This window comes from Phodopus roborovskii, unplaced genomic scaffold (genome assembly GCF_943737965.1).
Source record: "Phodopus roborovskii unplaced genomic scaffold, PHOROB, whole genome shotgun sequence".
Taxonomy (NCBI): domain Eukaryota; kingdom Metazoa; phylum Chordata; class Mammalia; order Rodentia; family Cricetidae; genus Phodopus; species Phodopus roborovskii.
In genome coordinates, this window is record NW_026126567.1 from 19,571,620 (window position 1) to 19,586,906 (window position 15,287).

Genomic DNA, 15,287 nt, shown 5'->3' on the forward strand with positions numbered 1-15,287 from the left:
TCATATACAGAGTCTCTTGTATTGTGTTAATTGGGGCTGGCGTGGCGGTAGGACCAGACCGGCGGGGAAAACCTTACTCCTTACAGCTTGTTTCCAGGTCTAGCTGGAGGCAGCCATCATTGTAGCAGGTGCATTTCATGGTACCAGGTGCATGGAGAGGAGACAGCTCACTTCACGGTAGACAAGAAACAGATGGACAGGAAGAGGGCTGGGACAAGATGCCACCAAGAATCCACCCTAAATTATTTCCTCCAGCTAGTCCCATATCCTAACACTTCCAGAACCTCCCCAAATAGCACCATTAGCTGGGTATCCAGCCACCCCACAAACACAGTACTTTTGGGGAACATTTTGTATATAACTTGTAACATCCCTAGACTTACATGCATGTTATCTCTCTGCTTTATTTCTTAAAATATACCATCCTAATCAGGCGTCATGACATATGACTGCAATCCCACCACTTTGGAGGCTGAGACAGGCCTACTGTGGGATACATAAGAATGGCCTGCTTCACCGGCCGATGGTGGCACATGCCTTTAGTCCCAGCACTCGGGAGGCAGAGGCAGGTGGATCTCTGTGAGTTTGAGGCCAGCCTGGTCTCTACAAGAGCTAAAAAAAATAAAATGGCCTGCCTCAAAAGCAAAAATAAAATCAAAGCTCTGATGCAACATACACACACACACACACACACACACACACACACACTTTCACTTTCTCTCTTGGAGACTCACACACACTCTCTGAGAGACTTTCTCACACACACTCAGAGAGAAACACACACTCACATGCTCTCATACTTACATATACACAGCCACATGCTCTCCCCTTACACACTCACACAGGCACTCACACACATTCACACACACCCACAGTCTCCCCTCACACACTCACACACATCCTGCTTATCTCTGATCAGCATGGGAAATGACAAACTTGAGCAACCATCTCTCTGGACTGGGCCCTTTTGCCAGCTCATCTTAACTATCTAGTGATAAATTATGTTAGTAAGTTATTCTAACACATCCCCTGAAACCTCAGTGGAGAAGGGATAGACATCCAAGATCCATGGCTTGCGATAGTGCCAGCTATTGGCAAATGGTCCACTTCCGCACCATACCAACCACCCTACAGGCCTGCTTGAGTGTCGTCACAACAGATGGTTGTTTATGAGAAAGCCCTGAAAACCACAGGTCTCTTATTCAGCCTTGGGTTGGTTCTACAGCTTAGCTGTCCTTGAGGTAGGAGGAGACTGCATGATGACATGTAAAATCATGGCCATGTTGGAAGCAAGTTACTGTCTGCCCTATCCCCATACTGTGAATGTTTGGGACTTGACAATTGTTACATTGACACCAGATTGTTGTCCCTAACTCCGAGGGCCTTCTCTGTTTTGATAATTGATCTGAGCTACAACAGTGTAATAGTTGCCACTGTGGCCCTCTTTAAGTTTACCCACCCCCTCCCCGTCTTCCTTTCCTCCCTTTTTCGTTCTACCTCCCCACCCCATCTTCCTGTTCTCCTCCCACCTCCTCTCCACTAAGGATGAAAGCCAGAGCATTGCATATACTCAGCAGACACTACCCTCAGTGATGTCCCTTAGTCTAACTCCATTTTGGAAAACAGGTCAGATGAAATGCGTAGATAATGGAACAGAGCCATGGCATGGTTAACTGGGTTTGCGATTTCGGTGCACAGAGATCAACATGCAAGGCAGTGACCCCAGAATGCTCCTGTCACGAGGTCGTCCTGGTTTCCCATGTCTACTGGCAGTAAACTCAAATGTGCTCATATTTATCTTTTAGCGGGGCCATGAAAGTTGAGTTGTCTTTTTGAAATTGATATTCAAGGTTCCGATAATCTAATCAGATAAATAAGAATGGCTCCTCGCAAAGCCTACCACGGGGGCGTGGCTCCTTCACTTGTCCGATTTCTGTTTTTGTTTGACTGTCTTGTTCTGTCTCTGAGACGGGCTCTTGATACGATCTTTCAGCCTCCACCTCACCCTGTGTCCGCCACTCGGCCTTGCATTTCCTTTACTTCATCTTCTTTGCACAATTCCGTGCTGCTTTTTTTTTTTTTTTCCCCCAAATGTAGGCTTTGCTATACTAGTGGCTAAAATTAGAGTGGAAAAGTAAATTCTTTCAAGAGGCGAAGTATCACGTCTTATGTATTGTAGAGCCCTTCCTATTTCAGGGTCCCACTGCCAGCTGCTCGGCCAGGGTCACACGGGGCCACTGGCACTCACTAAGGAGAGCAGTGAGTTTCTAACTCCCTGTGCAGAACAGGATGCATTTGGTAGGGAAGGCTTAGAACAGACAGCCACATGTCAATGGACTCTGCTACAGTGAATCAAAAAGAGAGAGTTATGATTCGTTGGAATTCTGTCGTTTGAAGCCACCATATCTGGGTAGGCCCTAAACAGATGTAACTTAATAATTTCCTGGGGAGAAAGATGCCTCTGTCCCTCCAGCCAACCCACATCCCCATGGGATTGTGACATAGACTTGAGAGCACATCTTTCTGCCATTTGTAGCTCTATTGAGGAGTGTCTGGGCAGTGGTCAGGAGTTAGCCAAGCTTGCTGATGCTTGGGTCACTCTGAGAAGGGCAAAGGGGACTGGGTAAACTGATGAGCTTGGTTTGTGGGCTGGCTGTGTCTGGGGTGACTTCTGTCCAAACTTGTGCTTTCTAATCAAATGACAAATGACCCAGCTTTCTTTCGCTCGGTTCAGCAAATGTCTCAGGCTTCCTGCTTCAGACTGGCCTCATTACTATGAGTTTAGTGTAAATGGGTCACCCAAATAATTAGGTATAAGACAAAACTGTGGGAACACTGGATATCATGGAAGCATCCGATTTCAGGTGGATTTTCTTTACAGAAAAAGTGGCCACCCTTGGTGGCCATCCTAAGGCATTCATTGTCAGTGTGTGTTCCCAGGCACGGACCCTAGAATACTACCAACCAACATACAATGGATGGTGTTTCAAGGGCTCGATGTATGTATCTTCCTATGAGCTTGCTGCTAGTTCTAGGAATGGGACAGGGCTGGTATATTATTAAAAGTGGATAACAAGACTCAGAATAAGAACACATATTTCAGGGCTGGAGAGATGGCTCCAGTGTTTAAAGAGCACTGAATGCTCTTCCAGAGGACCTGGGTTCAAATCCCAGCACTCACATGGTAGCTTATGACTTCCTGTAACTCCAAGGTCTGATATCCTCACACAGACGTACATATAGGCAAAATACCAATGCATATAAAATAATAAAAAAATTCTTTTTTTTTTTTTTTTAAAAGAGAAAGAAATCCAAGGCTGGGCAGTGATGATACACACCTTTAATGCCAGCACTCAGAGGCAGGTGGATCTCTGTGAGTTCAAGGCCAGCCTGGCCTACAGAGAAAGTTCCAGGAGAGGCAGCTCTACGTAGAAAGACCCCCCCCCCAATAATGCGATTTCCATTCTAGAGTATACTATACACCCAATAACAGTAGCTCAGGATCCAACCTTGACTGTGGAGCCCCAGGTTGTCTGAAACATTCTAAACACACACACACACACACACACACACACACGTAAACTCTTATCAGTGTAACCTGGTTAATTTTGTGCGTAAATTGGTTGGGCTACAGCATGCCCATCTATGGTCAAATATCCCGCATGGTCTCTAAGGGCATACTCGGATACATTGAATTAAACAGACTTACTGCCTCTAGTGTGGGTGGGGTCTCGCTCAGGAGAAGACAGAATAGAACAAGAGGCTGAGTTAGGGAAACCCCTGCTGCTCTGAGATTGCTCTCCTCCCTGCACCTGAATTGAACTGCACTCAAACTGAAGATGGGAGAGACAGCATGCACTCTCAATCCCAGCACTTGGGAGGATTGTGAGTCCCAGGCTAACCTGAGCTCAAAGTGAAACCTGGTCACCAGATAAAACAAGAGGCTCAGCTGGTAGGTGGTGCTTGCTTTGTATTCAGTCTTCCATTCCCATCGTTCCCATCGTTAGCACTGAATACATCATCCGTGGTGAAGTGGATCTGTTATCCCAGCATGTAAGATTGAGGCAGGAGGATCAGGAGTTCCCAGTCATCCTCAGCTACATTGTGAGTTCAAGGCCAGCCTGGGCTACATAAGACCCTTTCTCAAAAACAACAAAGCAAGACCTGTAAGTGGGTTTTGGGCCTGCGCTGGCATCTGTACTAGAACCACACCATGAAGTCTTCTGGTCCAGCTTGACAGCTGTAAGCTTCTCAGTCCCTATAATCAGTTCGGTGTGTGTGTGTGTGTGTGTATGTGTGTGTGTGTGTGTGTGTGTGTGTACATGTGTAAATTGCTCTGTTTGTTTGATTGGTTATATTTCTCCAGCATCCCGGGACACCAGTTCTTTCAAATTAACCAATGCTCTTACTGACACATCCTTTGGGACACTGCTACCTGGGCCGAGAGAGGCCCTGGTGCTAGTGAGACAATTCATCTCATCCTGGTCTTCACCCCAGAACTGCTGGAGAAGAGAGACTCCCATTCATCTTCGGGAAGAGGATGCTCCCTCCAAGGCAACATGTGTGCCCAGTGCTCCTTGCATGCCCAGTGGTCGCTGCCCACCCCGAGAGCAACGATGGTTAGAGGGAACATTAAGTTGACTTTTCTCAGCAGTTCTAGACAAGGAGTCTGACTCTCTTGAAGGGCCCATGTAAGTCGTGTGTATATTCACCTCTATTATATTGTATTCCTATCCTGTTTAAAATAAAAACAATAAAGTGAAATAGAAAGAATCTATGTGCCACAGCTGTTTTTGTGGTGTGATGGTTGGCACATGCCGGACAAGTATTACTATACCAGCCTTCTTTAAGTTTGGAATGCGGGTAAGTGGTCCTTCCTGCACTAGCAAAGAATGATAGGGCTGCCTTCAGCATCCTGTTGTCTGTATCCTGCGTGTCACCTAACAGCTTCCTAGCTATTCTCTTCCTGCAGTTGCAATGACTTCCTTTTTTGGTTCAATTTTCAGTTTAGCAAACTGATTGAGCCCGGTACGTGTTGGGGCTGTACTAGACACTGAGGGCAAGACTCAGACTCCTGTCCTTGTGGAGTTTTACAGTCAAGGGAAAAACAGAGACATTAAGCAATTTCAGTAAAGGGTAATGATTATGATAGTGGAAATGTCAAGGAAAAGGGCAGGGAAAACATTCACCACACACTAAGTGGCATAGAAGGCTCAGAGCTTGGACAGAGAGTAAAGGATAAGGTGGAATTGGAGGGGAGTGGTGGGTAGGAGCCTAGTGGTGCTGGGTATCAGGGACCTTCCCAGAGCTCCAAGCCTGCGACTACCAAGCACCTGGAACATGGGTGGCCCCAAGTAGGATGTGCTGTAAACATGCAAGAATGTGTTTCCAGGCTTTCGTTCTAGAGGCAATCATATTGACTCAATGTAGGAATAGTTTGGATATACAGGTTTAATGTTAACATTGGTTTTTCTCATTTTTTACTTCTTTGATGTGGTTGCTTGAAAATAATTTAAGACAGGGTCTCACTATGTAGTACTGGCTAGCCTGGAACACAAATGTTAAGCAAACTGACCTTGTATTTGCAGTCACCCTGGCCCAGTGCTGGAGTCCGAAGTGGGCCTCCTAACAGAGCTTGGCTAAAAATTCAGATTGCACATGACTCATTTGTCACACAGTGGCACTGGCTCATACCTGGAATCCCACGGGGGGGGGGGGGGTTCTGGTAAAATTGCAACAAGTTTGAAGCCAGCCTGGGCTACAAAGCAAGATCTGGTTTTATGAAAACTAAAAGGTGCCAAGTTTGGTGGTGCATGCCTGTCTGTCTCTGATCTGGGAAGTGGAGGCCAGGGGGTTGGGAGTTCAAGGTCAGCCTGGATTACCTGTCTCAAACAAGTTGTGCAAGAAGGGGACTAAGTATCCAGACTTCATTCTTTGTGTACTGGGAGGTTTTAAAATGTTTTAAACAGAGGATCTGATCTGATTTCCCTTTTCCAAAGGGAAAGACTAGTTCACAAGAAGAGAATAGGAACAGAAAATCAGGGAGAGGCTGTGAGATGCTGGATTAGACTAGTCAGCAGTGTGGGTCTAGCCAAAAAGTCTCTCCAGCTTTGGCTACAAGATGGTCTCAAAATAAATAACGAAAAAAAAAAAAAAAAAAAAACCAGAAAGTAAAACCTCACCACTTAGGTTGAGACATGGCAAGATCAAGGCCAGATTGTTTCCCACCCCTCAAAACAATCACAACTTATCCCAGGGGGAAAGGATGGGTTAGATCACAGACTCCCATCCTTGTCAATCAAAATGGTTAACTGCTCAGAGCTAACCAGGGCCGACTGAGTTTATAATTTAGGGAGTGACATACATATCCACAAGCACTCACTGACAGGATAACTAAGGTAAACCTTTCTTACAGAGCATACAATGAATTAGCATATACAATGAAGGAATTAACATATGCAATGAAGGGATTAGTATACCCCAGTCACTAACCTCTGATAGGTTTTTACAAGGCTGTTTTACCAACCAACCAGTGGGAAAGTGTAAGCGAAAACGGTGATACACACCTAATCCTAGCACTCCGGCATACCTGCAAGTTTGTGGAGCGTGGGCTATCTAGTGAGTTTCAGGCCAGCCTGGGCTACAGTGAGACTGTCTCAAAAAGCGAGCCAGACGTTAGATCAGGGTATAAGAGAACAGAGGCTTTGCGGCCAACTAAAATAGTGGCCTTATAAAATTCACACACCTTACAACCGTGCCTCTCTCCAGAAGGGGAGTGTCCTCTCGTGCTGCTAAGTACCAGTATGTCCACTGTATCGAAAGTGTCACTTCTTGATCTGAGTGACTAACTTGAGAAGTCCCTACCGGGTGACAGGTCAGTCTGTTTTACACTGGCCACAGCAGCTGCATTGCATGTAAATACACTGTGGTGTTCTAGTTAGCTCCAAAGCTACTTAACAAGGTTTCAGAGGGCCAGAGCTGTATTTGAAGTTCAGATGATCAAAATGCACAAGTATATTTAAAAATTAATATGTGAACTGACTGTGGTGACTCACACTTACAACCCCTTAACACTTGGGAAGCAGAAGCTTGGCTGCCATCATGATTTACATAAGAGATCCATCCCAAAAGCAAAATACCCAAAAAAATCACTTAACAGGCTGGCTTGTAGCACAATAAATAAAAGATTCAGAGACTGATATTGGGGTTCAAGTTTCAGAAAAGCAAAGCAGCCAAGCCAGTTTATCTTACCTCTACCTCAGCTGAGACCAAAGGGGCGATCTTCTAACGGCACCCAACTAAACTGCTCCTCAGATTCACTCAGACTGCTAAGTTCTCTTCAACTTGGCTACAGACTCTACGCCTTCCTATCTTCAGTGTGGCTGGAGAATGGATGCCAGCTCTGAGACCCTGTTCTTGTCTTAAACACCTCTCATGAGTCCCGGGGTTGTAGGCATGAGCTATGTTACTCTTTTAGACTGATTCAGTGTTGTGTAGGCCTGGGTGGCCTTGAACTCAGAGAGATCCATCTGCCTTTGTCTCCAGAGTCCTGGAATTAAAGGTGGGTACCACCACCACCACCTGATCTCTATAAGCTTAAAGCTGGCTTTGCTTTCTGAATCCTCAGGCAAGCTTTAATAAATCATAAATAACATATCATCACACTGGCTCACATAACATCTCAAAGAAATCTGGCTTCAGGTTCTAATGGGAATGAGATTCATGTCAAGGTGAGATAGAAAATGGATTTTAACAAAACAACAAGTCCACAGTGTATAACAAAGGAAATTCTTTATTGTAAACAGGTATAAAGTACAACAAAAAATATTGTGCAAATTGGAACTCATGATTCTTTATAATTTTTTTTAAGAAAAATCTTTTTTAAGGGTTCAAGTTGGCATGTCAGAAACCTACACCCAAGGTACAGAAACAGTTTAAATGGGAAGGTATAGTGACAGTTTTTCACTGTGTATTTTGAACAATTTACCTTTACTACCAAGTGTGTTATCCACTTTACAACAGAACAGAAATACTGTTAGCCACTGTTCTAGGCTGGGGATGCAGCCCGGTGGTAGAGGGCTTGCAGAACACATGCAAGGCCCTGGATTCAATCCCCAGAACTGCAGGTGTGAGTGACACTTTATGACACATTAAATCTCAATGAGTTTCGAAGGTGCCCAAACCCTGTGGCGGGTAAGAAAATAACTGCATTGTGAACACCATTTTCAAGTTGGAAGTGAATGTTCTAATAATTTTCTACCTATCTATTCCCACACCCTGAAAAACGCCTATAAACAGAGGAAACTGTTGCCTGTAATGGCCATTAACTTCCTAGTTTGAAAAAGCACACAGTATGTCTCTGACACGAGCATCCTTTACTGATGACATAAAGCCATCTTTCCCAAGGAGTTATCTAGAATTTCTGATATCCCCTCTTTATAATACATATTTTCACCTTCAGATTTTTTTCTAAATAAAGTGCAGTGTATCTTAAGTCTACAGAAAACACATTGGTATACAATTTTCAAATCTATACAAGAAACTGCAGGCAAACTAAATCTAAAGTAGAGTCAAATGGCTAAATGTTGTTAAAACTTTCAAAACAAAAATGCAAAAACAAAAAAAACCCTTTTTCTTTAGCTGCACTTCCAAGCATTTAAGGTAACAAGGGTTCCAATTCTTTGGCTCCCCACTAACAATGTCCAGCTGTTCAACTATAAATACCAACAATAGTGGGAAATGATAGTTGTAGATAGACTTAATAACTACATCCATGAAGCTGAATGGAAAGATGAGGAGTAATAAAAATGATAACTCTAGGAGAAGATGGCATCTCTGTGGAACGCAAACTCATTTTTTTTTAGCTCTATCCATCTCTGTACCGGAATTTCCAGCCTCCAGATTCTTGAAACCAATGCTTTAGAATCACAGCGCAGAGCTGGCCTCAAGTATAAACTGCAAAAACAAAGTACCCAGTGTGGACATGACTGGAAATCTGTGCTGACCTCATCTGAAACCTTCACAACAATCCAAAGGAAAAAAAGCTTCCTCATCGCTCTATGTGGAAGGAAATGAAACCTGCCCTTCTGTGACCTGCCTGTGGCTGAAGCGCTTGTCATCCAACCCAGGCTGGCCTTCCCCTCAGCCCTGCTGGAGGGCCGCAGACCTGCAGAAGCACTGACACCATCACTGGCTCCTGACTGACAAAGTTAGTTCTGACTCTTCATCTTCTGGCCTGTCACTGTGCAGAAGCCAGGGTTGGAGGCAGAGCCATGTCATTTAACTTGCTGACTTCCATCTGCCAGTTTGGGAGCTTCTTGGCTGATAGGTGGCGCCGGGCATGCTTGGTCAAATGGTCACTCCTCATGAACCGACGGTCGCACATAGGACAGGCAAATTTCTTCTCACCGGTGTGTGTTCGCCGGTGTCTGGACAGTTCATCAGAGCGAGCAAACCTCCTTTCACAGCCTTTCCAGCTGCAGCTGAAGGGCTTTTCCCCTGAAACAAAGAAAGTCAGATGGTTACTACACACCGACGACCTGTAGGTTCTATATTCTACCACATCTAGACCCAGACATGGACATAGAACTTAAAATCAAAAGCTGGTCAGTTTCTAAGTTATCTTAAGTATATCCAAGTATTACTAGTGTGATTGATGCTACGGCACACGCCTTACATCACAGATGATAATATATGCATTACCACACGCCTGCCTCTACTTCCCAAACGCTAAGATTACAAGGTATGCCACTGGGTCCGGGGACAAATTTAGCCATTTTAAAGATACTTTATCATCCACCATGCTTCCAGGCGAAGCAAACCCTTTGATACACTAGTGTGCATTTGTGATCACACTCAAAACTCCAGACATACTCATTTCCCAGACGAAGCATACAAAGGGGGCAGTACCTGTGTGCGTTCTCACGTGGGCCTTCAGGTGGGAACTTTTAAAGTAAGTCTTGCCACATCCTGGGTGGCTACAAACGTGACTCCTCACTCTGGACGAATCAATCTGGGGAGTGACTCTTGCTGCTGAAGGAGAGAATCCAGGTGCGGGAGCAATGGGAGACAGTCTGGTGCCATTGGGGCTTACTACCGGAGGTTTTGGGTTCTGCACAACTGGCTGGGGCACGACAAACATCACGGTGCCCTTGGGCACCTGAGTGCCCATGAACAACACAGGTGAGCAGACAGCCGGTGGCTGGCTGGGGGGAGCGCTAGGGACAACTGTGGTCACAAGGGAGTTGTTTGCAGGAAGGGGAACCATCTGGCAGATGACAGGCATAGGCGGCACTCCCCCAGTGGGTACTGTGGGCGAGGAGACCAATACTGACTTCTGCAATGGGGACGGAGGAGCGGGCTGAGGCCTGCAGATGACTGTCTCTGAGGAAGGCACAGCAAAGTCGTACGGAGCAGCGCCTGCCTCCTCATCACCATCTGCGGCTGCATTTTGCTCACACCTCGATCTGTTTGGTGACACGGCCGCACAAGGTACGCTCTTTCTTGAAGCCTCAGTATTTAGGTGGGTCCTTCTTCGGAAAGAACTGTCCTGATGGTTAAGGATGCTGGCTGCTTTCACAGGGCAAGATTGGTTGTTACACAGCTGGGCATCAGCTGTGTGGCGGATGACACTTGTTGCTTGAGCCTTAGGGAGGGCAGGGGCAGCTACAGGACTCTTGTCCTCCTCTTTGAAGGGAGGAGCAGCAACGGGGGCCTTAGCAGCCTCGGAGAATGGTTTGAAGTGGCCAGCAGATGGCGCTGGTGCCACCACAGTTGACACCTGAGAGTGTTCAAAGTCAGAGGGGCTGTAAGGCGGAGTCAAACACTACAAAGAGAGATACAGGCAAAAGCATGAGAAACGAGGAACTCACTGTGTAAGTGCTGAAAAATGCTGCAATTTCTACCCACGCAAGAATACTCACAAATGCCGGGATTGTGTGAAGGTCGGGAGTCCCTGGAAGCAAGCTCTCCTCCTCGGAGGTGTCAGACACTGGGGTGACAGGCCTGTTTTCAAGGTATTTCTTGAAGCCGGACTTCCAGTCGCAGCTCATGGACATGAGCGCTTCCACAGCTTCAAAATCACTTTTCTCAGTCTTGTTCCAGGTGTACACACTCTCTTTCAGCTTCTCAGGCATTATTTCCATTTTCTCCTCCTATGAAGAAACAACGCTTTCAGTTCATCAGCACACTTCTCATTACTCAAACGACAGGGATGTGCAACCTTTTAAAAACAGCCTTTGAATTTAAAGGATGCCACCTTATTGCAGTAAGGCAACCAAGACCAGTGTTTATCCTAAAAAGCAAACTACTTCCAAGTTAAAAGTTATATCCAGTCACCTGAAGTCTGAAATTGGTAACCTCATTATGGATGGTAAAGATCAAGTAAAATAAATAGGGGCACAAAATCTAGCCTGGCAAGGAGGAATGCCATGTGCAACCTCAGGTCTGCAGAGGACAAGCAATTGGAGGTTGCATCTCAAAGAAAATAACACACACACACACACCAACAACAACAACGGGAAAATCTGTTTTATTTTGCCAAGTCTCAACATCTCCACATCTCTTATTTTACTGGATCTATCCAATACAATGGCTTGGTGTACCATAAGAAACATGATCAGGCTTAGAATTTGCAAAGCAACAAACCTAGTCAGAGTGTAAAAATTGGTTTTAATTTATTTTAAATGCGGCTTGATAACAGTTTATGCTTTGTGTTTGTGCAACTCTTTCAACCTCACAGTTTTAATAAAAAGTTCTTTGAGCTGCATTTTAAAAGAAACATCCATCTCTCTTTTTTTCATTTTAAAAAGAACTTCCAAATCCTTCTGGTCAAAGTAGAGATTGAAAATGAAAAGCATTATACATTGTGAGGCAGAGAAGACAAGAGTTCAAGGCCAACTTTGGCTGTTTATCAAGTTCAGGGCCAGCCTCACTCAAAAAACAGGGCAAAACCTAACAAAATTAAATTATAAAGATAAAAAAGCTATAAACCTTTTTTTAAAAATGTCTACCTTCCTATTGAAAGTGTGGGGGAAAGACATTGTTCTTGAAATATTACTAACAATGCAAATTGCATAATCGTTCGCGCCTTTATGTAATCTGCAATGCATGAAGTAATGTAAGTGTAAAAAGCCTCTAGGCACCAACGCAAAGAAAGGGGTGAAAAAAAAGGCAGGCAGGCAGGCAGGGGTGAGGAATGTGGGCCGGGAAGGGAAGCTGGGAGGGGAGCGAGCCGGTGCGAGGCAGGAAAGGGAAGCCGGGCGGGGGCGGGCGGGGCGGGGCGGGGCGCGGGAGGCCGGCCGGCGGGGGAGATCCTCGCTGGCGGGGCCCAACGGATGGGGCCGCCCTAACCTCAATGAGGCTGGCGGGTGAGTCACCGGGAACGCTGCCCGCCGCGCGCACGTCCCCGCGCCCCGCCCCTGCCATTGGCCAGCCCGCCTGCGGCCCGTGCCCGGATTGGCTGGGCGGCCCGGGGCGGGGGCGCGGGGAGGGGGCGAGGCATGTGAACAAAGCGTGATCAGCGGCTGCTCGGGCCGGCGCAGGAAACGTGAACTGGGGATTGCCGCGCCGTCACCTTTCCCCTACTTCCTGAGCTCGGGCCCCGCCCCCGCCCGCCCGCCAGGGGAGGGAGGGGCCGCGGGCGCCGCCGCCGCCAACCGCTCGCCAGTGCGCACCGGGCGGCGCCCGCCCCTTCCACCTCCCCCGAGCCGCGGTTCCCTTAGGAACCGACAGCAGGGCCGGGCCACGCTCCCGCCCCTGCCTGGCGGAGGCCGGGGCTGGGTCACTCAGGGACGAGGAGCTCCCCGGGTGCACCCACTCGCCGCCCAGCCCCGGCCTCCGCCTCCAGCTGCGGGAGGAGGAGCCGCCGGGTCCCCGCGGAAACCGGCCGCCGCCGCCGCCCTCCTCCCGGGAGCGGCCGCTCGCTCGCTCGTTCTCTCGGTGGGAGCCCGGGGCGCTCCGCCCGCACGATCCGCGGGACCTCGGCCCACCCGCGTCCCCCGCCCCCTCGCCGCTGCTTCCGGGCAGCCGGCCCGGGCCCGCGTCTCTGCAGGCTCCCCAGACGTGCGGCGCCCACGGGCGCGGGCTGCACGGCTCCCACCTCGACAGGCGCGCGGCCCCCGCGTCTCGCGGTCCCCGCTCCCCCGCCCAGCTGTCTGCAGGGCCCTGCCCCCCTGCCGAGTAATCCCCAGGCGGCCACCTGCCTCTCCGCCAGGGATGGGAGTCCCCTCCCTACGTCTGCCTGCAGTGGGTGCCATCCATCCCGTCGCCAGCCAGCCGTCCCCTCCCCCAGCCCCGGGCCAGCCCAGCCGTGTGGTCCCCACCTGGCAGCACGCACCCACCCACCCAGGTCCCTCCCGGACGAGCAGGCGCCCGCCTCTCGGACAGCCAGCTCCCGAGCACTCAGTCCTTGCCACCCCGGGTAGCACTCCTGGTGCAGACAGGGGCATCTCCCGCCAGTGCCAGGTGCAGGGCGCCCCCTCCAGCTTCGCCGCGCTCCCAGGGAGGCACCCCCCCTCCAGTTCGCTCTCCTGCTCGGGTGTCCCCCTCCTTGTCCACTGGACACCCAGGGAAGCACAAGATCGCACTGCCCTGGTCCAGGTTACCCAAAAAGAGCTCCCTCTCCCGAGCCCTCCTCCGCTCATGCCCTCGATGATGTCCCCAGCAGGACACCCAGGCAAGACCCCGCTGCAGCCTGGGTCCTCAGGCGTGGCTGATGCGGGGACTCGGGCTTCGCGCCCTCCCCCGAGGGGCTGGCTCGGCGACCCTGGGCGGGCGGGCGAGCAGGCAGGGACGAGCATCCCCAGGTGACTTACCGAAGATTGCTGGAGAGAAGCGCCGAAGTTGAGCATGGCTGGCTGGCGAGGCGCCTCCGAGCTGCTGCTGGCTGCCTGGCCACAGACGGCGGGCGCACTGAGACACTAGACGTCGACGCCGCCGCGCTCCGCGCCGTCTGCCCCCCTCCCCATTCAGGTAGCCGCTCTGCCTGCCCCGCGCCGCGGGGCGGGGGCGGGGGCCGGGGGCGGGGCCTGGCGCCGGCCAATCAGCGGCAAAGGTGTGTGAGGCCCCAGCCAATGGGCTCGCGGGGCCACGCGTGATCAGCGGCTGCCCGGCTGCAAGAAGCTCTGTCAGTGGAGCGTGTACACAACCCCGAGGCGCCGCGTTCCCTCGGTCCTGCCCCGGGGAACTCCGGGGACCACCTGACTCCGGGGCGCCCCTCGCCCACCCCTCGCTTCCTGTCCGTCCCCCGCCCGCCCGCGCCCCGGGGGCGGTGCCACTGGCGGGGCCATCACTGAGAGGCGCGGTGGCGGCGGGAGGCATCCAGGCTCCGGGGAGAGCCGGTCCCACGTGGGGAGGGGAGGGGAGGGGAGGGGAGGGGAGAGGAGGGAAGCCCGCCCCGCCCTGTCCCCTTCGCGCCCGCGGCGTTCGGGCCCGCCAGGGAGTGGGCGGGGCCCCGGGCGAGCAGCGGAGGCGGAGAGCGCGGGGCCGAGCCTGGAGATTTCCTTTGGCAGGCAGCGCGGTCCTCGTGGGTCTGGCGTGGTGGCAGCAGCCGGGTGGACCACACCGAGCGGCGTCCCTGAGCCTCCGCCGGGTTCTGTCGCTCTGAGCCGCGAGGCGGCGGCGGGGAGCCCTGTCACGGCGGACACCTGCTCGCACTCAGCGCCCACGCCCGGGCGGCGGGCGCTGGCTCGCCCTCCCATCTGCGGCACAGGCACAGGCGCCGGCGGCGGCAGGGCCCGCCTCTGCGCGTCCCTCCCGTCCTTCCTCCTGGGCGCCCGGTGCGGGGAGCCCGTCCCGTAGGGCTCGCGGCGTGTCCCGGAGCCCTAGACCCGAGCGCCCGGTGGCAGGATCGAGTTTGAGCTCGGTGTCCGTAGGAGTTTGAAGTAGTGTGCGAGTCGTCCCCGAGGCGGACCCCGCCTCCCCCACCCGCGGGACCACACGGCCTTCGCCGACGCCCTGCCAGGAAGGCGCTCGTGGGCTGGGCTCCTGTCCCTGCCCCCTCCCTCCGCCACTCCAGGGTCTGGGGCAAGCGGAGCCGCTTGCAGGGAGGCCGCCCGTGTGCAGCAGCCGGGGCGGGGGCTGTGGCTTCCCAGCCCCGGAGCTCTCGGCTCCTCTTCGGCGCCCTTACTGCCCCGCCCCCCTCGACCGTTTGTGCGGGTTCACAGCCGCTGCTGGAGCCGGAGGCAGCGATAGCGGGGCTTAAAGCAAACTAGAGATTTTTATCTTCTCCCCCGGGGCAGGCAGCGGGTCGTGCGACAAAAGTCACCGCCTTCCTGCGGGCTGTCTCA

The 15,287-nt window shown here is 51.1% G+C and overlaps 1 protein-coding gene across 1 annotated transcript; it reads right to left on the bottom strand.

Annotated features, from left to right (window-relative positions):
• Nucleotides 1–7,774: 7,774 nt before the first annotated feature.
• On the bottom strand, nucleotides 7,775–14,001 carry Klf10 (KLF transcription factor 10). Its single transcript, XM_051202458.1, has 4 exons — nucleotides 13,815–14,001; nucleotides 10,923–11,153; nucleotides 9,910–10,825; nucleotides 7,775–9,498 (listed from the first exon to the last, which is right to left on the bottom strand). Exons 1-4 carry the CDS (start codon nucleotides 13,848–13,850, stop codon nucleotides 9,239–9,241), a joined length of 1,443 nt encoding a protein of 480 aa, XP_051058415.1. The 5' UTR covers nucleotides 13,851–14,001; the 3' UTR covers nucleotides 7,775–9,238.
• Between the last annotated feature and the right edge of the window lie 1,286 nt (nucleotides 14,002–15,287).

What these genes read in the sequence shown, in the direction of transcription:
- Klf10 (XM_051202458.1), bottom strand. Translation starts at nt 13,850, where the DNA reads ATGCTCAACTTCGGCGCTTCTCTCCAGCAATCTTCG. An exon ending in TTCACACAATCCCGGCATTT is followed by an intron (nt 10,826 to 10,922) that starts GTGAGTATTCTT and finishes CTCTCTTTGTAG; the next exon opens with TGTTTGACTCCGCCTTACAG. An exon ending in CCACGTGAGAACGCACACAG is followed by an intron (nt 9,499 to 9,909) that starts GTACTGCCCCCT and finishes TCTTTGTTTCAG; the next exon opens with GGGAAAAGCCCTTCAGCTGC.